The 24,683-nt window shown below is 34.9% G+C and overlaps 1 protein-coding gene across 6 annotated transcripts in view; it reads right to left on the bottom strand.

Annotated features, from left to right (window-relative positions):
* Cacna2d1 (calcium voltage-gated channel auxiliary subunit alpha2delta 1) overlaps nucleotides 1-24,683 on the bottom strand; it is a 395,918-nt gene that overhangs the window by 123,834 nt on the left and 247,401 nt on the right. For all 6 annotated transcript variants that reach the window (XM_034518854.2, XM_034518855.2, XM_034518856.2 and 3 more), the window contains exon 6: nucleotides 14,133-14,262. In XM_034518854.2, coding sequence (XP_034374745.1) covers nucleotides 14,133-14,262 — 130 coding nt within the window. The remainder of the gene's footprint in view (nucleotides 1-14,132; nucleotides 14,263-24,683) is intronic.

Genomic DNA, 24,683 nt, shown 5'->3' with positions numbered 1-24,683 from the left:
TTTTTTTTTTTTTTTTTTTTTTGGCATAGCCAAGATTGCTCAGAGACCTGTAATAGACTTGAAAGGCTCAGACGTTAACTATTCTTACTATACCTGCCATCATCTTTCAAATGCTGGGGATACAGATGTGAGCCATCACGTCTGCCTCTGAACTTTTTACACTTTAAACATTTGTTGAGAAATTCTGGAAGGCAAACAAATTCAGATCGAATTAATTAAGACTTTTACAAATAGGATACAAATATAATAAAGAGGAATGAATAAATATTGCTGTTTCAAGATAAAAACAGCAGAACACATTTTATGTTTCTGTTGATACAGTTATGTACATGCTTTAAATATATTCGATAATAAAACTCAGCTCAGATTTTGAACTCTCAAGAGTTTGCATATATGTTCACTTTTATATTGATTTTCCCATTCTTGTGAGAGTTAAACATAATTACAGCCAATTAGTACTTTATCTACCATCTACCCTATTGATCTATCTATCTATCTATCTATCTATCTATCTATCTATCTATCTATCTACCTACCTACCTATCTACCTACCTACCACTTATCATCTATCTACCTAAGTTTCATCTATCTATAGTCTGTTTTAGAGCATATGAAAGTGGAGCTTACTTTACAAAAGTTGTGGTAGAAGCGGATTCTATATGCCAGTAAATGTTAAAACTGACCTAAGTGAAATTAAAGTATATAAATGGTATCCTATTTAAATCATTACATAACACTGTTTTAAAATTCAGCATTTAGTTTTATCATCTAGATAACTGAAGAAAGATTAAACTTCTTGAAAGATTTTCAGAAACACTGATGTAGAATTATGTGTTAAATTGTAATAAAAATTTCAGCTCTTTGTAGAATTAACTTTTCAAATAGCTCTGTTTCAATCATAAATAATTTAATGGTATACTAATATTTAATATAACATATCATTTTTCAAAAATAGATATCAGGGATTAAAAGTAATTATTTTATTAAATTATAATTTTTGTTACTTGAGATTATAATTATATCATTTCTCTTTCCCTTTCCTCTCTCCAAACACTCCCAATACTCCTCCTTGCTTTCTGTTTTCATTAATTATTGTTATGTGAACATATATAAATCAAATATATGCATATGGCATATATATATGTGTGTTATTTATATATACATATCATATATGCCTTACATATATGCCATATATGTAGTATATACAGATGTGTATATATCCTAAATAAATACAGAAATTGTAAGATTAACACTAAAAAATTAAAATATACATGATGTTATCAGATACATGTATTCACACACAGAACTGTCGATGAAACAATTCATAAAAAATCTTATTTTTAATTTGAGGATAAAAAATGTTCACTGCTATATAACTGTAAGCTGTGAGATTATCAATTTTTTATCCATTTATTTATTTATTAAAAGAATATTAAACATATAATCTGAAAACTATTCAATCAGTTTTCTGGATATTTATTCCCCCTTGTGGATTTATTTTTTATTTTGTTTTTAATTTTACAAGAAGCTGATGATTATGGAGATGAGCAAATAAAAATTATTATGGCATGAAAATATTCTTCTCCAGGTCAATAAGGAATAGTGATTTGCAAAAGGTGAAGATTAAGTGGTGAATCAATTTTACATATAAGGAATGGCATCCACATTAAAGAATCAACCCTTTAAAATGTAAAGCCTTCCACTGTCTATTCATGTTCCACTTCCGGGAACGATGGCCCAGCCCTCACCACTGAGTTTTCATGAAATTAATGATAAGGAAGTAGGGAAAAGAGCAGCTGATTCTCATGACCAGGAAACAAACACTTATAACATGACATAAGAGGAATTTCTTATGTCATGTTCCAGATACTAGTCAAAACAATTATTTTGTTCAGACTTCAAAACAATTTATTTATTTTTATTTTACGTGTGTGAGTTGTTGAGTGTCCCTGGTGTCCACGAAGCCTAGAAGACGGTTTCAGCTGTCCCAAAACTGCAGTGACAGATGCTTTCGAGGCAACTGCAGTGCTCTGAGGAGCTGCAACTGCTCATAGCACTGAATCACATCTCCAGTACTGAAACTTTCTTTCATTTTTTTCCTCTTTTCTAATTGGCCAAATATAATATTAAAGACATTTTTATATAATAGAGCAGGGAGTGAAGTTATGGACCAACTGAATAAGAAAGTAGATACAGGAGTGAAGGTGGGGATATGTGTGTCTGAACTTAAGCCCTCACACAGAGGGACAGCACACAGTCACTTCATTGCCATATTTCCTACAGCTGCCAAAGCATGCTGGTCAGTGTCTTCTTCACTCTCCATCATTACTGAATGAGGGGCAGTCAGGAGATGAGTGGAGGTGGGACCATGAGTCCAATAGCCTTTCCTGGTCACTGCCACGCAGTCATACTTATCTTTCTTGCATTGCCATTTTCCTTGATTTTCCCTCTTCCCATTCTGTTTTACTCCTAGGTTTTTATCTTAGTTTTGGTGTGAAGACCCCTAGGCCACTGTTAAGAGTCCCAACTTAGGAATCTTCTTCATGTCATGATTACTTTACTTTTGTGTGATAATTTGAAATACATACATGTGTAATAAAATTTCTCCTAATTTCAAAGCTATGTAAACTAAAAAAATTAAAGGGGTAGTATTATGTACAATATTAAAATATTAAAATTTCTTAACTATATAAACAATTATTTTGAATGTTTTTTATTTATAAAACTGAAACAAAATTAGAAGAGTCTGGCATCAACACAAATTTTCCACAGCTTCTGCAGTACGTTTCAAAACCACATATGCCATTATTTAGTAAATTGACAGCAGTATATGACTGGGATTGAGTGGATGACAACACTTCTGAAACCCATCAGACCCTTTGTAAAGCTTATTCTTTCACGCTTTTGAAATATGGTCTTTTTATCATAAGACAAAGGTGTCTTCAATTTCAAAACTCTTAAAATTTATCTTTATCCATTTAGTAGGCTTTTAGAAATATTTTAAATTCATTTTTATCACTACTGAGACCTCAGTTAAGATTTTATCCATGAAGCAAAATGACAGATGATTTTAAAAGTCCTCATCTCAGATTCCAACCAGCTATTTTCTCTCCAATTGTCAATCCTTTTTTAATTTGCTGTGAACAGTACTGTCAATCTGTTGTGGGAGCTATTTTAATTTAAGATTTCATTATCTCTCTTCTCCAACCTCTGAATGGCCTGTCACTTGTTATACCCATCATCAAAGCAAGCTGATGATACATCTGACTCCAGCTTCCAATTTATTGAGACATTGGATTGCACACATATAATTTTTCCTTTCTTCACTCTGTGGTTCCTTTTTAGAAATGAAGAAACACAAAATTTCATTTCTACTCTCTGCTAGACAGTAAGAAAATTATAGCATGGACCAGACATCTTACAAATCTTTGAATACTCATTTAAAAATTTATAAACAACTTTCTCTACAATACTGAGCTTCATGAACCTTAACAATACAAATGGAGCAAATATAGAAACCATCTTGTGTACTCTCTGAGCTCTAGCATACAGTGGACACTGGAAGTCTTGGTTCTGAAAGATGCTTATGAAAGCAGAGGTGTAAGCCCTCTTCAGTGACCTGTAGTGTAGTGTGCTGGCACTTAGGCAATCTACAGTGTGTTGGTAACCTCAACAACAACAACAAAACAATATAAAATTGGTGAAGATGGTCTCAATAACAAAATTAGTTACATATGCTGATGCAGACTCTTTAATTCAACTAAGTATTCTTGACTTGCTCGATTGTTTTCCCAGTTATGACTATGACTATGACTATTAAGAGCAGGACCTAGAGAACCAGTTGCAAACACCGAGCTACACCTTAGCTTATGTGCTGACTGTGAGAGACACTGAGAATGTCTTAAATATTGGCCAAATTGAAAGAATATGAGATAAAGCACAGAATGAAATACAAAAGGGACACAATAAAACATTGATCCAATTCATGCCCGGATTGGGTCTGAGGCCTTGCATCTACTAAGGTTGTCATGAAGCATACAGCACTGCCTTCTTTTTATAAAGTCCCTAAGGTAAGTAAGAGGGGAAGATGTAAAACAGTCAGAGAAATGGAGGCATCTGCCATAGACCAGAGAAGCTGAATTTTTGTTCAATGGAACTACAGAAAACAAGATCCCCCTCTCAGTAAATACTTAAGATCCCTCCCTATGAGGAAGTAGCAGCCTAAATACCTACAAGACCCAACATCACTCAGTCACTAATACATCAAGGAACTCCATCCTTCTGCAACCTCCATTCCCTTATGTTCCTACCTCTGGTCCCTTTGCCACTGCAGACTTCAAGCAACTCTTATCTAGAGAAGGGAAGCCACCAATGCCTGTGCAAACAGGGGAAAGCAACATGGTGCCAGACTGATTTCTCAATAGATTTTTGACATTGATTCTATAATTGTGTTTACCCAGTTTGTTATTTTACTGTCACAAAAAAACCCACCCCATCTTTATTGAGTCACTAAACACCTTAAGAATCTAACAAAACTAAATTAGACTTTCCTAACAAACCCCATATGAAACCTTGTATAAAATCATTAACAAGAGAAAATGAAATGAGTTTTTCAAAATAATGTTTGACTAGACTGGAGAGGTAGCTCAGTGGTTAAGAGCACTGACAGCTATACCAGAGGACCTGTGTTCTATTTTTAGCATATACATAGCTGCTCACAACTGTGTATAACCTTGGATTTAGTGAATTCAATACCGTCTTCTGGCTTTCACAGGCACCGAGCACACATGTAGTACACATATATACATATAGGCAAAACTCACTGATTAACATAAAACAAAAACAAATAAGGATTTGGAGAATGAACAAACAAATACCCTTGTTTCTCATACTCAACTAAGTGGATTAAATGCTTCACAAACTCAAACATCACAAAATTATTCTAAAATACAACCTGTTTTTATTACATGGACAGGATAATAATATCTGCATAGAAAACAAAATAGCAATATACCAGTATGACTCACAGAATGCAAGATGCTGTTTTCAGAAAGAGAAGCCATCATGGTATTATATTAGTTTTTCTCTTCTAAAAAGAAAAGTTGGTAACGGAATAAATTTATCTCTTTCATGTACCAATTAAACAATGTATGGAATTTCCTATGAGATGTGTTAACTTATTCATAACAGGTATGTTCCCATTTGAAGTTTCCTTTCCAACTAGAAATACGAGCTTGTTTATCTATTAAGTTTGTGAGCATAAATACATTTCAACAATTCAACCACATCAAGGTAAAATCTGGAAATAGAGATTCAGGATTAAGTTCAGTGAAGTAGTGCCTGCCTCTCTTAGACACATAGGAAGCTGGCATGAAGGTCAGTTGAATGCAGGAGGTCCATGCCAGCCACAGCAACCGTGTGAGATTTTTACCTCAATCCAAAGCAGCAGCAGCAATCAACAGCAATAAAAACAACAACAAAAGAATACAAAATAGAAATTTAAAAAAAAAAACAATCCTGAATTAAATACAAAAAAGAACACATCTCCATTGAGCACCCAAGTAGCATATGGCACAAAGGTGGCAAATAGTTCCAAACCACATGCACAGAGATAGTGGAGAACCAGATCTAAAACATATAGTGCAGGGATGGTGTAAAAATAGTTCTGAACATATACAGCAGGGGTTGAACAGAACAAGCAAAATGACCTTCCATTCCTTGTGTTACGTTTACTCACTTAAGATTTTCAGACTATAGCAAGTGTTCTGTCAAAGAAAATTGAATTTGTTCTGCTTGGGATGTCACAAAGAATATCACAACTTGATGGCTTAAACAACAGAACTCTATTTTCTCATACTGCTGAGGGTTAGTGGGTTAGTGGGTGAAAGGTTTGTCAACAGCATTTCATGTAGGGGTGTCCTTGGCTTCCTGATGGCCATTAACCCAAGATGACACACGTATCTGTTTATGCACGTAAAGTTAAGGAAGAGAGAGGAGAGACGAAAGAAGGAGGAAGGGAGGAACACAGGGAAGAGGGTAATTCGAGAGAAAGACAGAAATATTGTTTCTCATCCCCTTCTTACAAAGGCACCAAACCTTTTGGGGATTGTACAATTCTTATGCTATCTTTAGCCAAATGGCTTCATAAGCTCTTCCGCTCTGAGAATAGTCACACAGAGGGCTACACCTAAAGCATCTAAATTTTGGTGAAGAAACAGTTTAGTCCAATGGGATTTGAAAAATCTTTAATACAACTGGTAATATGAAATGGCCTATAATAGTGTAACTCAAAATAAATTACCAGATCGGCCTCTATGTGATTAGAATAACACCATACCTTAGTCATTTGCATATCAGAAAATGAGTGCAATGGCACTATCTGTGAACTTGCATATATTACAAAAACATCAATAGAGAAAGATAATACAAGTAAATACCAGCTTTATCTCAGAAGTAAAATTGCTTCTTTTGTGTCAGTTATTAAATATGGTCAAATTATCACAGCCTAAAATCTATGTTTGAACCTCAAGCTTGTCCTCCATGTCCTTTTGTGATGTTCCTACAATTTCCCTGCTCTGTTGCTAATGAGGAGCAATACTAATTATTTAGCTAATCCTTTCATTACAATAGATGATCACTTTGCCACAGGAAGAATTGTTCTTTCAAGAGTGCCCTTTCCTACCACTTAATCAGATTTCTGTTTGGATGATTCAGAATCAAGCCTTTCTAATTTAAATTGCATTTTTAAGAGATGAAAGTAAAGTCACTCTGCTAATATTAGAGCCATTGAAACATCTTACTGACAGTTTTTTTTTTTTTTTTTTTTTTTAACAACAGACATCTTTTAGTCACTTGGCATGAAACTGCTGTATCATAACAGGATCCACCATGTATAACTGACACCTACTGACAGGCAAACTCTTTGCTGAAAGGAGTATATTAGTCAATATGATTTATCAGTAACATTCACATTCACATTTATGTAAAATTTAAATTTATATTTATGATAAATATTAACTTAGACTATTATTGCCTTGAAAACTGTAGCAGAATGTACAGGCTGTGGACTTTTCCAACACGGTACTGAATGCATTAAGTCATCTGATCTTCGGGAGGACACTGATCTGGGGTGCTCTCAGTGCAGCTAATGGAAATCAGGTTTTATGCCTATAAGTAATTTTAACAAGAATAATTCAACAGATAGCAAAACTCAGACCAACTCTTTGAAAACTTAATTTAATTTCTAGCACATTCAATGACTACTTTATTAAAACGTATTCTTAAAATTATTTGTTGCAAAATAAATTTGGTAAAGTTTAGAGAAACATGCTATTATTTTGAATTGTTGAAAAATTCCCTTCTGTATTCACCTTGTTTTAGTATTTGGATCAAGCTCCTATTTTAGAGTATTTTATTTATTACCAAGGAAGACATTAAGGACAAACCAGAGAGTATGTCACTTCTTCTGCAGGTGAAGAAGCTAACCCTGAATTTGTATCTGACTGTTTCAAATCCTTTTCTTGGACATGTAGCAATTAAAATTGATGCAATAAACAGCTTATTTCCTCTTGTATCAGAGTTAAACATGACATTTATTTTGAATGCCAACATTTTAGGGGGGTTGAACTGTTTTTTGTATATTTGCATTTTAGATTGAATTTCTCAGTATAAGTATTCTGCAAATGGTAAATCAGTTTTAAGGTCTAATTTACTATATAAACTATTTGATGAATCAGTGAACTGAGAGCAGATCAGTAATGGAAAATTAACAGAAACGTGCATTGTTTTAGAAATCCTTCAGAAATTAATTTGCGTGGTTTGCTCAGATTCCAAAACAATCTAACACTGAGTAGTTTTCTGTGCTGGGGATTCATTGCTGTCTCCATTTTACACTGTATAACTATTTATAGCTAATATATGGAAAATAGACAAATATGTGGATATCAGATTTCAATAAAATATACTTACCAAACATTTGAATTCCTCAGTGCTTTTAATTTAATCCATCTGTAATTTTAGACACAGTTAGACTTATTTCCACCAGGGTTACTAATCTAGCTATACTGTACCTTTTCTTGAATTGTTTAGCACCTCCACATTGGCTCTGTATGAAAGCCAGGACAACTGATAACCTTGCCTTAGGCTTTCAAGTGAACTTCACCTGCGGTTATCCTTCTATTTTTCTCCTTTCATGTAATTCAGAATAAAACTTGTTTGCTTGAAACTGAAAGTGACATAGGTTGATGTGCTTTCTTTCATCATTATGATATATGCAAAAAATTATTAGTTACTTTTCTCAGAAAGCATTCTAGAAATTGATCACATAAAGCATTTTTTTGGTCAAATCAATTTTTTCCAAAGTATACTATAATTTCAGAACTTCCATTGCAGCAATAATCATGAATTTTATGATAAACCATCTATTTTCATATTTTATAATACTCTGTAAATTTTCCAATATTGCTGTGTCATTTTACTCTCCAAAATATTTAGACTTCAGTGTTCTACGTGTGACATGATTCTCCTCTAACAGTCTTATGAAGTCTTCTGTATTTTAAGAACTTATGAGTTTAATGCTCAGGTATGTCATAATTCATTTCGCTATTTAGAACTTTTACATTTTCTCAGGAATAGCAAATATATGCCTTTATCATTTTCAGTGCTCAAGACTCATACATCCTGGTTTATCTGAGCTTGACAATGAATTTGAATGTTAATATTCAATCTTATAAAACAGTATTCACTTGTTGAGATAGGAAAACAAGTTGCTCATGACAAATGCAAATTAATAATTACTGATGTTAACCATCTACTTATCCATTTACACATGTATCTATTTCCTACATTCCCAGGGCTGATCTGGAACTTAAATTTTCAAATTATCTTTTTATCTACAACTTCTTAGTAGCTGAGAGTACCAGTGTTTGCCAACAACTTATATCACTACTCAGTGGTGTACATTCTTTTGAGTGACATCATTTGCTATAACTTATAAAAGAGTACAAATTACTTTCTATGGAAGACTGAGAAAGCATCCTTATACTGTGCAATTAGTATAGAAACAGCAATTCAGGACAGGGGGCTATACCCTTGAACTCAAAGTAAATATGAATTAAGATAAGTTATCTTTAAGGGTCGATAATTATTATTAGCTTAAAACTTCAAAACATAATACAATTCCTTAGAATATTCATGTTTCAACAACACTAACATTTTTGTAACAAAATTATGTTTAAATTGTTCTGTTACTAAAATTGAAACAATAATCGCCTTATTTAAACTCTAGGGCACAAGTAGGATAAAATTACATGATACTTGAAAGTTTATGCAACCTCAAATTCTGTTCTTTATTTTCCATAACTGGACAGTCCCTCATCTTTATTTGTGTGATTCATCACAGCAAACATTGGATTCATCAATAATCAAAAAAAAAAATGACAAAATTCTTTTTCAGAAATTCCTTTTAACAAAAAAAATTTAATTTTCAAAGAAAAAAATTTACTCATTTCATCTTACATAAAAGTGCAAACTTAAGCATTTTCAAGACTGAAGCCTGATCAGAGAATAGCATTTCCTAGAACCACTCTCCAAAATCTCTTCATCTTGAGTGAAATGGAGATTCATAGCCCTGACTTCTGCAGGAAAAAAACCTGATGAGTTAGATCCTGATGTATGCTCTTTGCACAACGGCTTTCAGTTCTTGCTCTGTTTTCTATGTTAAGTAGATTCCTACCCACATCTCAACCTCAGTCCCTTATTCTGCTGTTATGGGGCCTGAGACATGTAGGGTATTTTCTTCTTATTCAATTGTTAATTTTCTTGTTCTTTTTTTTTTTTTTTTTTTTGTTGGACAGGGTCTCACTTGTAGCTCTGGCTGGTCTGGAAATCAGTATATGAACCACAAGTTGGCCTCTAACTCACAGGTCTCCACCTCTCTAAAATGCTGGGATTAAGCAGCTGTTATTACAATACCAATTTTTGTTTTAAAGAAAATGTTGTATGGGGCTAGAGAGATGGCATGGTTGTGAAAAGCATTTGCAGCTCTTGCAAAGGACCAGGGTTCAATTTCCAAGTACTCAAGTGATGGCTCACAACCATTTGTAACTCTAGTTTGAGAAGATCTGTAGCCTCTTCTGAACTCCACAGGCGTTAGGCAGACACATGGCACACATACATGCATTCAGGCAAAACACCGTATCCGTTCTCTATAAACTATGTTTATATAAACAAAACATACATTTAATTAAAATAAGTATCAATAATAATTGATAATAATAATTGATAATTAAAATAAGTATCAATCTGTGGAATAGGTGAAGATATTCCCTAAATTTGGCACTGAATCATTAAAATAATTGGCAAAATTCTGTGATCAAAACAAATTTGGGCATTGGGAATGTATCTCAGTGGTAGAACGCTTGCCTAGTGTGAGCCTGATCCCTGTCACTGCAAACATAAAGAAACAAAAAACAAATAAAAGGGAAAATGTATTAGCTGACAATATTCAGAGCTTGTTTTGGTTTATGTCCTAAATAAGATCTGGACATTAAGTGGTTAGGATGCAGAACAAAACATAGTAACCAATGAAATTCCCCAGACTGAAAACCGTAGCTGGAACTCTAATTAAAGCTACAATTCTGAACATTTAAATATATAATCAAATGAAAATAATAACATTTTGATTCAGAGGACTTTAAAACATAATTTCCTTTGGGAAATTTGAACATGAGATTGCTTCTGAGATGTAGCTACACAAACGCCTTTGAGCGAAGGGATAGGCTGTTCCCTGCATTAAGCCTTCAATTAAAGTGCATTTTCATATTCATGGGGAACCGCAACTGTCCTCAGAATCTGGCTCATTCCAGACAACTGGCTGATGACTCCTGGGAATTATAGAATTTTCCAGACCTTGTTGACATTTCTAATTTGACTCCTGCCTAAATGACAGTGCCGATGCTGGCTGTGACTTGTAAAGGGATACGGGCCACAGGACGTTAGTGTCACACTGCTGGGATACCAGAAAATGAGGATGCAATATTAACAGAAAAGTGGGGCAAACTTTGAACTTTTCTTTTTGTCCAAAGCAAGACCTAGTCCAACTACTACCTTATAATGTTTTAAAAACTAAGCATTTATCTTATTAATTTTGTAGCTAATAATATTGTTATCTATGACCTTTAAAATTATTTTCTATGGGTGTTTACAAATAATTTATTCTAAGTGGGAAACAAAAATATTCATATGCAGCAGAAATTCTTGAAAAATTTAAAAAGCAGTGTAGGGTATGTAAAAAAAATAATACTCTTATAAAATGCATTATTCTCCTTATTTATCAGGTTTCGAATCTCTTCTGGATTAAAATATATTAAGAATTTATTTAGATATTAAGACTTTATTTTACTGAAATTTAGCAAGAGCATAGGAACAAGAAGTGAGGGACTAGGGAGAAGGCTTTGCCTAGAATGTCCCAGCTTGGAGACCTCAGTCTGGATCTTCATTACCCAGGAAAAGGCCAGGCATGGTAACAGATAAATCTGGAATTCCAGCACTTGCTAGACTGGGTATGAGGGTAGATACTGATGGCTCTCTGAAGCCCACTGAATACCCAGTCTACCTAAACTAATGAGCTCAGATCAGTGAGAAACCTGTCTCAAAAATCAAAGAGAGAGTGATAGAGGGCGATAAGGAATTCTAGCATGCACGCGCGCGCACGAGCATGTACACACACACACACACACACACACACACACACACACACACACACAAAGTGCTTCCCTCAAAAGAGTGACGACCAGAGTTTGTTCATAGAGCTCAGGTAAAAATACTGAGTATAAGAGGTATGAGAATGTAATTTTGTGCAGAGTAGGTAGATGCAGAATGATCACTCATAGGCCATTTGAGCCTAATTTGTGAGCTCCCAGGCCAGTGATAGATCTTGTCTCAAAGAAGGTAGAGAGTCCCCCTGAGAATAATACCCAAGGATGTCTTCTGGCCTCAACATATCTATACACATGAATAAAGGCATGAGTAAGAAAATGAGGTTTGCCCTGAGGATCTTTGTTTGGTTCCCAGCAGCCAACTTTCATGGTCCATGATCCTGAGTCCAGGGGATGCAGTATCCTAAGACTCCTGTAGCCATCCTCATGAATATGCACATACAGATATACAGGTACAAACACACAGAGAATTGAAAATAGCCAAGTAAATCACTAAAAGGGGGAATGAGGCTTACTCCTATAATGTGTCTTATTTCTCATGAACAATTTTGGTTTGGTAATTATCAAATGCCAATTTACAGAATTTGCAGAATGACTCTTGACAACAAATGTCAGACACAGATCTTACTGAGGTACAGATGGATAGATGCAGGCAGAGCTTCACCAGCTTTATTTAGGCATACATGTTTTGTTCTATTTATCTCACATCAAGCTTGTGTGTGTGTGTGTGTGTGTGTGTGTGTGTGTGTGTATGCTAAAGAAAATAGGCCATAGAATTTAATTGTTTTGTGGAAAATGACTGGCTGAGGGTATCTTTTGGCATTCATAAATTAATGAATGTCAGGAATGGGGAGAAATGTGAAATGAAATACCAGACAGTAAAGCAAACACAATTATGGAAGGTCTCTAACAAGCTAACAATATTCAAGGTAGCATCAGGTGCGTCAACCAGTCATGCTCGTATCATGTTGCACTCTCTTAAGATTTCAGTGGAAACAAAAATGGAGGGAAGTGAATGAACAATATAAGTTAATACAAGAGGAAATATATAACATCCATGCGTCCCATGTTTCCTTTAATAAAACAGCTTCAAAACAAATCTACCAAAAACATGTAATTGACAAAGATTCTTTACTTTTTTTTTTTTTTTTTCATCTCAAATGTAGCACGAAGCTAATAATAGCAAATCCTGACAGGATTACTTTGAATTTGGTATTATTTTGAAACTTAAAATATATTGTTATTTTATCCTCAAATGGCCTTTTAAATCTGTAATCTTAACTCCATTTTACTTACATGAACATGCTGAGAACACTGAAAAACTCCGTTGAGAAAATGGTAGTGCTAAGGTCTAGATCTGAACGCATGAAATCTGGCTCCCGATTTCACACAATTTCACGTTTACGTTGGATACTTGATGCATTTGATAGTTTCTCCAATTTGCGGGAATATAAGAACAAATATTTTTAAAACACACATAGATTGTTCCTCTTCCTTTTCCTTTATTTGAGAAAGGAAGACATGGAGCACAGAAAGGGATTTAGGAAATGGGCTACAGAATGACATGGAAACAGAATGACTGAGTCGAGACCACATCATTGGGGGTCTCACACCATCAGGCTTTCCTTAGGAAAACCCCTACTTAGAATCCTTAGGCCCACCCTTATCAATGTATGCAATGCTCCAGAACATGACACAAGATTCTCCCAGTTTCTTCCCTAATGCTAACTCTTCTTCTTTCCTTACAGAGAAGCCATCTTAACTCAGAGTCCAAGACAAGAGTGTTAATTTCCTTAGGTCAGTCTTCTTGCACCAAAGGAAAATTCATTTGTATTTCGAGCCTACAATATTAAAGGTGTTTTTAATCTGTTCTAGGGTAAAAAAAAAGAAAGCCACAGTGACAGACATAATAAGATGGTAAACTACACAGCGTCTCCCTTAACCAGCAGGTATGTTTCTGCATGCAGAATATGTAGCTGTACTATTTTGATTTGTAAAGAACAAATCTATATACTTTGTAAGTTATTTAGGTTGACTAGGGTAGCAGAATTATTTATGACAGATAAGAAAGGCTTCCTATTTTCAATAAGGATACCTAGATGCTATCTGTTCAGAAATGTACAAGAAATCCCATTTTTCACTTTGTCTAAGTCTGCCAATGACATTTTTCTGTAGTCATTGTTTGTTTTGTTTTGTTGCTGTTCATTTTTGCTATATTTATGTTTCTAGAGACTGAACCCGGGGTAGGCCTTATATCCTAGCGAAGCTATTTACTACTGAGGATTGGCTCAAGCCTCACTACACACTCACCTTAGTGTTAACTGAGACAGTTTCTCATTTGCTCCGTGTGTGTGTGTGTGTGTGTGTCTGTAAGACATGCTCAGCATCAACATTTCTTCAAATCCTTTTACTTACAGCCCTCATAGATGTCCGTGGGAATATGGACTGCTGCATGCTGATAGGATATCTGGCGTCCAAAATTAGCATCTTCAATAAAAACGGGTTTGATCCGTTGGCTGCCTGGCTCACTTTCATTTCTCTCAGGCTACACAGGAAAGGAAAGATAATAAACAACTTTATAACATATGCTAACAAACCTTTTCAGATTCCCTTTCTTGTTTGCTCACAGTATATATTCTTCAAAAGATAGAGTTGTATTTTAAATATGGTGCTGTAGCTAAATGCTTATGTAAATTCTATAGCAGTAACATTAAATGCTCATATTACCCAATTAAAACTAAGTTATCTCCTCGTTACTTTAAGTTGGAAGCATTCCAAAATCATCCAGAGCTCTCTCTTAAACATATTTAGATGCAGATGTAAAGCACAGGTAAGTGTCATGGGACAATCAAATTTAAATTATCCACTTGAAATAAATCTCAAGATTTACATTACTAAGCTTATACCAGGCAGCTGACAATAATTTTAAAAATAGTAGCACATATGAGGACAGTAAGAGAGAACTGGAAGACCATTGTCTTATGTTGTTTTCTTGACTTTTGCAATGTTATGTGACTCAGTTTTGTTTTAATAAGAAAGCATACTAAAGAAGAAGAGAAGCATTGCAATTCTAAAGACAATTAAATACTAACTTGGTTTTCTCAAATAGGCATCAGGATTTCATAAATAATGATATAAGCCAGCGATCTAAGAATTAAAATCAAAGGTTAATTTTCTGTCCTTTGTCCTCTCTAATTGTGCCTGCCATATACGGTTATCTTATTATTCCCTGGGCAGAAGACCATCCACAATGCTTTGTAACATGTTTGCCTTGCATATTAACTAGTTTTTCAGTTGAAATACATTTTTATAAACTTTTACCTATTTTCAGACTAAATTTAGACTTATATTTTCAATTCTTTTTGTGGAAAATGTTTTATATATTCCAGATGTATTTAAAAAAACTGGGAATAAAAAAATCAATTTTAAATACAGTACACAGAAAAGTCCCTCCATTCATTAGCACATGAAAGTGACATACCTATTGAGCAATAGGGAAAATTAAAAGGAACAATCAGAAAATGCCATAAAGCAGTTGATTGAATGTTGGAAGAACAAAAACTCAATAGGATTGTAAAGAGAAAAGAGTTTGTTTATTGTTCATGTTATCCTTAAATCATGTTATTGCTTATTATTTTATTGTTTTAAAAAATGTAACCCACCAAATAACATGTTGGTATCTTCCAATACTGAGACAAACACACATTGTTATTTGGAACATTATAAAGACCACTTAGACACAAATATTAACAACATAGACCTTCACAGTGACTCTGAACGCCTGCACAACCCTTCACTACATGGTGAAATAAGTTTAATAAGGCATGATGTCATTATTTAGGCATACTGAACCACTGCTCATGGAGACTGGTATCAGGACATATTCATGTAAACGCATCTATTTAGGACTTTTACTGTAATACTAGTCTTTGGTAAAGTTGTTTGGGAACAAGAAAATGTTTTCATTCAGGGAAAACCACAGATATATGGATTTAGTAATAATAAACAATTTATGAATTAAACAAGAGTCATGCTTAAAATGAAAATATCAGAATGAGAGAATCACACAGAGAAGACAAGAGAAATACAGAAAGGGGATACCCATGAGAAACCACAAAGGCCTATCTAGCCTAAGGAAAGTCACATCTGCCTTGATTGGGAAAAGAAAGAGTGCAATTGATAAAGGAGTTTGCTTTTCTTAGATTTTAATATCAAAATGAACACATTTTAAAAGTCAGTCTTGGATACCATTGACTGAATGAGACATGGGGACATTGAGAAAGAACCTGTGCTAGTAGCATTGCCATGAAGAAAACACTCAACTAATGACTGACTTCACAGCGTGTCTCTCCATGAGCGTGCTAACAGTGTAGAGTTGCTCTTATATTAAAAGAGCAGTGAAGTCGGTACAAAGCACCATCAGCTCTCACCCATTGCACAGGCTCTCAAGCTCCACCTCTGACCTCGAATCACAAGGGACACAGGAATTGCACAGGACTTTAACAAATCAGGAGGAAATAGAAGTTGGAATATCTTCCTGTTACTAGTCGATTAAAGTGGGTTCACGTGATGTTTCAGGAGAATACCTCATAAGAAATTAAGATTAGCAATAAGCATAACAAACATAATAACAGATACCTAAAGTTGGTTAACTTCCATATATTATATTGATTTATCATTTGTAGATATTAGATGAATGTAAATGATAGTGCAGGGTCTAGCTCTCTCTGGAAATGAGCCGGGAAAATGGTGCATACCAACTACACATCTGATAGAGGGCAAATACAATGAAATTTATGATTTTATTGCACTTAAGATATTGAAATTACTGCTCATTTTAACATCAAAACTCCTGTTGTACTTACAGGATTACTGGAAATAGTTTAACTGAAATATAGCATATATTAGCAATATAGCAATTAACTGACATTCGAAGACACAGTACATACTTATGATTTGCTAAATGCTAAATTGTATCCCAAAATATCTGTGTTGTTCAGATCTGTAGGATTTCTTTTTAACTTTTCCCCAAAGAATCTCATCTAAAATAAACGGACTTCCCTTTGTATAAGTCAACGGAGAAAATGAACAAATGCATTCTAAAATGTAATCAAATATACTTCGTTAAACTCAAGCAAAACACAAAATGCTCAGTTCTTAGACTGATGTTAAGATAATTTTGATTTTAAAATAATAACTAGGTCACATAGAAACAAGTGCATGTTGATGACTGGGTAGTATATTCAACTTTATACACATGGCATATCTGGATGTTTAATCTGGAAAGTTGTAATAATTACATGGCAAAATATCCTTAAATATATTAAACTCCATATTCCAGTAACTGATGGTTGTAACATGAACTTGATTTGAAGTATGTGTTGCTTGCTGAATATAAAACTATTTTTAGAGCAAAATATTCAAATATTTATATATCTTACCTAGGATTTGAGGGGGAGAAGTTTAGTTACTTTATACAAGTGAGACTGGATATGTTCTGACCCAGAAACTGTGTTTGCAGTCTCACTATGGTTATCTTCTCTCTCCTTCTCTCTCTCTCTCTCTCTCTCTCTCTCTCTCTCTCTCTCTCTCTCTCTCTCTCTCTCTCTCTCTCTCTCTCTGTGTGTGTGTCTTGTCTTTCTGTCTCTGTCTGTCTCTGTCTCTGTCTCTGTCTCTCTGTCTCTCTGTCTCTCTGTCTCTCTGTCTCTCTGTCTCTCTGTCTCTCTCTCTCTCTGTCTCTCTCTCTCTCTCTCTCTGTGTGTGTGTGTGTGTGTGTGTGTGTGTGTGTGTAACTGAGAAAATCTAACTGGCACTGAATAAAAGCAGTTCACTCAGATCCTCTGGAAATGTATCTGGAAATGGCCAATATTTGTATTTTATTACTAAAAGAATTGAATGAATGGGTGATGCTACATAGCCTTGCATAAAATTCTAACATGTATGAAGGGAATCTACTTCCACTTCTAAGCATTCTTTTATTTCTGTGGCTATTTCTTAATTAGTATTTACAATGTTTGATGGTATCATTTTATTATAGACAGTATGTACTTTGGAGGAATTCTTTAATATTTCAATGGTATTCTCAGTCTTATATTCTTTTTTTTTTCATTTATTAGATATTTTATTTACACTTCAGATGCCATCCCCTTTCCCCATTCCCCCCCTTAGAAAACCCCTATCCCATGCCCCCTTTTCCTTTTTGCATTTATACATTTTTTTAAAAAAAATGTTAATCATAGGCTTTATAAGTTTGGTATTGTTCAATCAGAGGTGTGACCCACTACCCAACCTACATATAACACTATCTTTGACTGGTGGAGATACATGAACATCTGCCTCCCTGTCTCCCCCTCTTTCTCTCTTTCATCACCTAGCTTCTCCTCTCCTTCTTCTTCTCCTCTTCTAGAATGTTATATATTCTTACTATATAGTAAGAATATAATATTATATTCTTAATATATGACACATATTCTTAATATAATATACAATATACTTTATGGTCCTAGATGAATAATTATTAAAAGTAGTTTTTATTCTATTCAAAATGAAACAAACATGTAAATATATTGTCATATTGTAATAACATAATGGATTATATTATAAAGTTTCTTCTTAGCCACTAACTCACCATTGGATTTTATGCAAGTGAAGATGCACTGCTAGTTCATGATGAAAAAGATATAGCTATGGCTACTAGGAACAGAACCTCATTTTTGTAAGTTAATTGGGTTAGTCAGAAATAAAGACTCGGGACCTGCAGCACATCACATCAAAAGGAAGAGTGTTCAGAGAGAACGGTTTGGAAACTCCAGCTAGCCAGAGTTGGTTTATTCCTGTTGTACAGACAGGAAGGATATTAAACACTGCATCTATTGTAGTGGTTGTAAGAACACAGTGGGGTCGTCTCACTGAACTGCTCAGCTGCTTTCTCCTTGAAGATGCTAAGACTTGTTGACACAATTAATTGTCAATGATAAAATTATCTCTATAAAACAAATTAAAATAAAACAAAAGGCCAAAAGATTGCAAACAATTTGAACTAAATTTCTTCTTTGATTTTTTTTTTTTTTTTTTTTTTTTTTTTTTTTTTGTGATAGGGCTTCTCTGGGTAGCCCTTATTGTCCTAGAACTCGCTTTGTAGGCCAGGCTAGCCTCAAATCAGAGATCCTTTTGCCTCTGCTTCCTGAGTGCTGGGATGTGAGACACAACCAACTGGCAATCAAGTGTCTTTGTGGTTTTTAAAAATTGTATTATCTTTATTATTTATTTATGTCTTTATTTATTTGTGTGTGTTTCTGTTGGTGTGTATGTATGTGTGTGTATGTGTGTGTTTGTGATGGTACAATGTACGTGTGGAAATCGGAACAACATGTTGAAATCAGTAGTTCTCTCTTTCTTGAAAGGCTGCACCTCTTATTCAATCACAGGTTGTTAGTCATGGGAGCAAGCACTTTACCTAGTGAAACATCTACTAGGCATATTCTTCATAATTTTTAACTAATAAAAGGGTTAATTCATTAGATATAATGGAAGATAACTATGGCGAGTGAAATAAAGCAAGTAAACCAGTGTAATGTGTAATTTTATTCATATGTGGAATCTAAACCACTGACTTTGTAGAAATCAAGAATAGAGTGGTAACTGCCTAGGACTTGGGATAGTTGGTGACTGAAGGAGAGGTTGGTTAGTTTGCACCTGCTACAGTTAGATTCGGCATGCTTCTACGCTACAGTTAGATTCGGCATGCTTCTACGCTACAGTTAGATTCGGCATGCTTCTACGCTACAGTTAGATTCGGCATGCTTCTACGCTACAGTTAGATTCGGCATGCTTCTACGCTACAGTTAGATTCGGCATGCTTCTACGCTACAGTTAGATTCGGCATGCTTCTACGCTACAGTTAGATTCGGCATGCTTCTACGCTACAGTTAGATTCGGCATGCTTCTACGCTACAGTTAGATTCGGCATGCTTCTACGCTACAGTTAGATTCGGCATGCTTCTACGCTACAGTTAGATTCGGCATGCTTCTATGCTACAGTTAGATTCGGCATGCTTCTACGCTACAGTTAGATTCGGCATGCTTCTACGCTACAGTTAGATTCGGCATGCTTCTACGCTACAGTTAGATTCGGCATGCTTCTACGCTACAGTTAGATTCGGCATGCTTCTACGCTACAGTTAGATTCGGCATGCTTCTACGCTACAGTTAGATTCGGCATGCTTCTACGCTACAGTTAGATTCGGCATGCTTCTACGTTACAGTTAGATTCGGCATGCTTCTATGCTACAGTTAGATTCGGCATGCTTCTATGCTATAGTTAGATTCGGCATGCTTCTACGCTATAGGAGGTTACACTTAAACAGTATTCTTAGATGTCAGGACTATTTGAAGTTTTTAATATTCAAATGTTAAACATGTAAACTATTAAAGGATATTTAAAGTCCTCAAAATGAAGAAAGTTTGATGTGATTGATAATTTAACCTGATTAAAACAGTACACAATAGAGAGGTATTGAAACAGCCAATAGTATCCCTTTAATATATATATTTCAATGTTTTGAATATTAGTTAAACATTTGTAAAGGGGAAAAGATATATTTTCTCTTAATAAACATAGATCATATCTGAGTCTCAGTAAATCTCCTATTAGGCATTAGAAATCACCTGTGATAAATATTCTCTTAATTCTACTGTTCAATTTAATGTAATAGAAAGGCCCCTTTAAGGTGCAGTAATTTAAATGAAAGTTAAATTTTGGAAAATAAAGTTTGTGTCATTTCAGAAAACATATATTGAAAATCCAGACAAAGACCAGCTCCTTTGCAGAAACCCTCTGCATCCAACATGCCACTGCAGGTTATCACGAGCTAGTGAAGCACTGGGCCAGCAGGGCATGCACACAGGACAGCTGCAGGGTACAAGAGCATCACACTGGATGAGATCCTTAAAACTCACCAATCTTGCTTTCTTTAAAATAACACTAATTTGTTCTACACAGTAGTGCTCTGAACCTTAGGTGATGCATACAACGCAAAACATATACCATGCATTATTATAACCCAAACCAAACACGCTATAGCCAGTATGGTGAAATATCTTAATTTATATGAACAACCTCAGCAACAAAACCTTCCAGGAAAAGGAATAATTCAGCTGTTAAACAGGAGCAGCTAATGTTTCACCTCTATGTATTGTAATTGAGAATTCTGCATTTGCCAACACTTTGACATGTAATAAAGATATCATGTATAAGATACTAGTATTAAGATGTTAGAAAATCAACTTAAAGTTTTATTCTTTAAAAAAAATAATTACACCACAGTTGATGACCATATGATGCATATAACCCTACCACCTTCTAGAATCAAATCTGTTTTCATAAAATTAAACCATGAAACCTTACACTTCTAAAGGGACATTAGATAAAATGCCTGGTTAGAATTAGGTTTCAAGTAGACAAGACTACCAAGAAGAGACAAACAAATATGCAAGGCAGCCCTGCAGACCAGCCAGATGTCCCAGACAGGTCAAAATTTTTAAATGATCAATAAAATAAAATGAGGCAAAAAAATCAATTCCATTTAATGAGATGAGATATCAAGCTTGTGCTTATTTAATTTAGATTATAGTCAGAGTCACATATCTCAGAATGGGTGATAGGGTTTGGGCTGGTCTGATTTATTTCTGCTCACTCTGGGAATTCGGGAAATAGTGCAAGTTGCTGGCATAACTCAGACCATTGGGGCAATTCCTGAACATACAGGCATCTTCAGGGAATTTGAACACTCATCATTACAGATATCTCTAAAAAAAAAACCAAATTAGTAGTCTAAGTAAAAATCTGCTCTATAGAAAACTTTAAATATTAGATCTCCAGATCATTACTTATATGGTTGTATTTTCAATTTTCTTTAAATTTTTAGTATCTAGAAGCTAAAATAGCATCAACATGAACATTGGGTTTGTGCTCACTTTTTTTTTTCCAAAAATTTTAGAGATTTTCCTGTGAATTTTATTTAGCGTATGGATTGTCTTAGGTGAAACAAAAGCAAGGACCCAGACCAATTTCCTTTTGGTGTGATTAGTTTTACACACACACACACACTCACACACATGCATGCACTCCCTTTAGTGGTAAAAATCACTTCACTAACCTAAAATGTATTGTGATAGCATTCATACTACTTTGAATATGAATTGCATGATATAAGCCTGAGTGTTCTAAATGTTTTTCATTTCCTGTATTGCTTTACTGCTGCCTCTATTTTGCAGAATATATGATGGAAAAAGAAGAGAGCATGAGCTAGGGCAGGGCAGGCCAATGATTGACACCTGGGTAGTGGTTCCCCCCTGAAAAGCCTGCACGTTCTAGCAGAGTGTGCTCAGCAATCGCACATGAATACGATGCTGTTTTCACAAGCAAATGGAGTTACATTATCAATTTTATAAATGGAAATCATATACTTTTTAAAAAAATTTTAACAAAAACAGCAGAAAAGGGAAGAATACTGAGCGGGAGCCCTTAAGATCAAGCCCAATGTCCACAGTACTACAGTGAAGGCATCTTCTAAAAAGGCAACCATGAGGTATAACACTGAGGAAGGTCACTTGTTCTCTAGGAAAGGAACTTGCTAGGTGAACCTACTTTTAAAATAACTAAATAGTACTCGGTTTGAAAAATTATAGCCCTTTGTGATTAGTTAACAAAAGAAGTGAATATGTCAACATACAAAGGAAGAGTTTAACTATATGTGGCTAGATGGTCCCATTTCCAGTACAGCTTGCTTGCACCTTATACTTCTTGGGGAATTGCAACTCATCAAAAAATTAAGTCAAGTTATACTTTCATTTCTCTTTCAAGTCATGACTCTGAACGTACTCTATAATCTCTGCTGGACATCAATTCTATACCTATTTTGGACACCACTTCCTTATGTCTGGCTATCAGTAGGTATTTATTTTATAGCTACGAGGAATATATACATATCTTTGATTGAAATAAAGGAGCAAAGATGTTATAAAATGTCACTGAGTTATTATCAGAAAGGAGTCCTCAATAGTTTCCAGATGGGGCTGGAGAGATGGCTCAGCAATTAAGAGCACTGGCTGCTCTTTCAGAGGTCCTAAGTTCAACTCCCAGCAACTACATAGTGGTGCACAACCATCTGTAATAGGATCTGATACCCTCTTCTGGTGTATCTGAAGACAAGTTACAGTGCACGCATATACATGAAATAAATAAATAATATTTTTAAAAAGATAAAAATGAGTTCTCAGATGGCTCCTCACAAACTGTCTCATCTGGAGAGGTGCAAGTACAGGCACATTCTAAAGAAATAACCAAATACCTTTAACCTCTAAATGCTTGTTTTGCTTTGAGGGAGCCTATGAATCATGACCACAAGGAACATAGCAATGTGGTACACTTGAGCAGATCATTCTTCATGACAAATAAAACATTGGTGACATGCCAGCATGGCGCGTGTTGAAGAACATGGAACCTAGAGAGCCTGCATTTAATCTTGATTCAGATGAGAACTGAATTCCTGGCCTTTCTATGATTTACTTCTGTTATGGAGGCTACCCCTACATCTGCAGTTCTTTGTCACAGTCACCTTCTCCATATACGCCTGGGCCATTATATGATGATGTTCTAGGATTTCTAGTCTGTATTTAAGCCTTTAAAAAATGCTGCTTCTACAGTGTTTAGATGTGTGAAGCAGACTGAGGGTAAGACAGTAGGAGGTAGCTAGGGGGTTAGGACAGTCTGGAGAGCATATCACCTAAAAAGGCAGTCAAACTAACTTTGTTTTTAATATAGCTTGGGCCCACAAAATTAAATATTTAGTTGAATTTGGCCCTGCCATACATATGTAGCTCCACACTTGTTAGGAAAATTTCAGATGTTCATTTTCAAATTTGACTTGTAAGCTAAACATAAAACTTACTGGAAGGCATTCTCCTAAGCAACCAAACTAAATATTTCACTGTCTACTAGAGCTCTCCTCTGGGATATCCTTGAGCAAGGCTTTGCTATAAATGTTCAACTTTTAAACCCTTTGTCTGAAGCACTGTAGGCCACCCACACCCGCAACTGTGCACGGATTTCACTACAGACTAAATCTGACGACCCTCCTCTTCCTATGCCTTGGCATAATCTCTGTGGACACAAACTTTATGATTTACATTGTGCATCTTGACTTCCATCCTTACTCTCCTCCTAATAAAGTTTCTGCTTTTTATGTATTTTTTTCAATGATTCTTAAAATAATTGAGTGTATCACACATGAATAATTCATGTTGTTAAATTTGTTTCTTCTTCTGATGAAATTCTGATGAGAATTTCATTGTGTCGGTTTTGTTTTATGATTTTGGGTATATTTTGTATATCCCAGGATCTTTCTCTGCAGGTCCTAACCATGTATTTCATGATATTTTCCTTTCTTACCTGAAAAACAACTCCAATTCAGAGACTTATGTCTATGTAACTTTACATGTAGGTTTTCCCATTACTGTTCTTTGTGTTATTTGTTTAAAAAACAAGACCTGTCTCATTTGAGAACTAGGATAGGCTCAAATGGGAGGTTTTATTTTTGTTTCCCTCCAAACCATCAAGCTACATAGCAGAGGATGACATAAAAAGGTTGTACCATTTGAACAAGAGAAATTCACAAAGGTCAAGTGTTTTTTTTAAATATGTATATTTAAATTATTTTTCTTCAAGTTACAGTGACTAATACTGAAGTGTGGATAGTAAGAAAATGGACTCTTTAAGAAAGAAACTAAATTTGGAGGCGAGAAAGGGCAAAATCCTTACACTGTATCTACTATCTGAGTTTCTTAAGCCTTTTACACTTATGTAAGATGAGATTTCACCTTAGATTCAGTGACTTACACAAGAATAAAGAACCCCTCGTAGACGACTCTATTGTATAGCCTTTATGAGAGCTATGCCAGAGATTT

Source organism: Arvicanthis niloticus, chromosome 15 (genome assembly GCF_011762505.2).
Source record: "Arvicanthis niloticus isolate mArvNil1 chromosome 15, mArvNil1.pat.X, whole genome shotgun sequence".
NCBI lineage: Eukaryota > Metazoa > Chordata > Mammalia > Rodentia > Muridae > Arvicanthis > Arvicanthis niloticus.
Note: the sequence above shows the minus strand (reverse complement) of the source record. Positions and strands in the feature narration are given on the sequence as shown.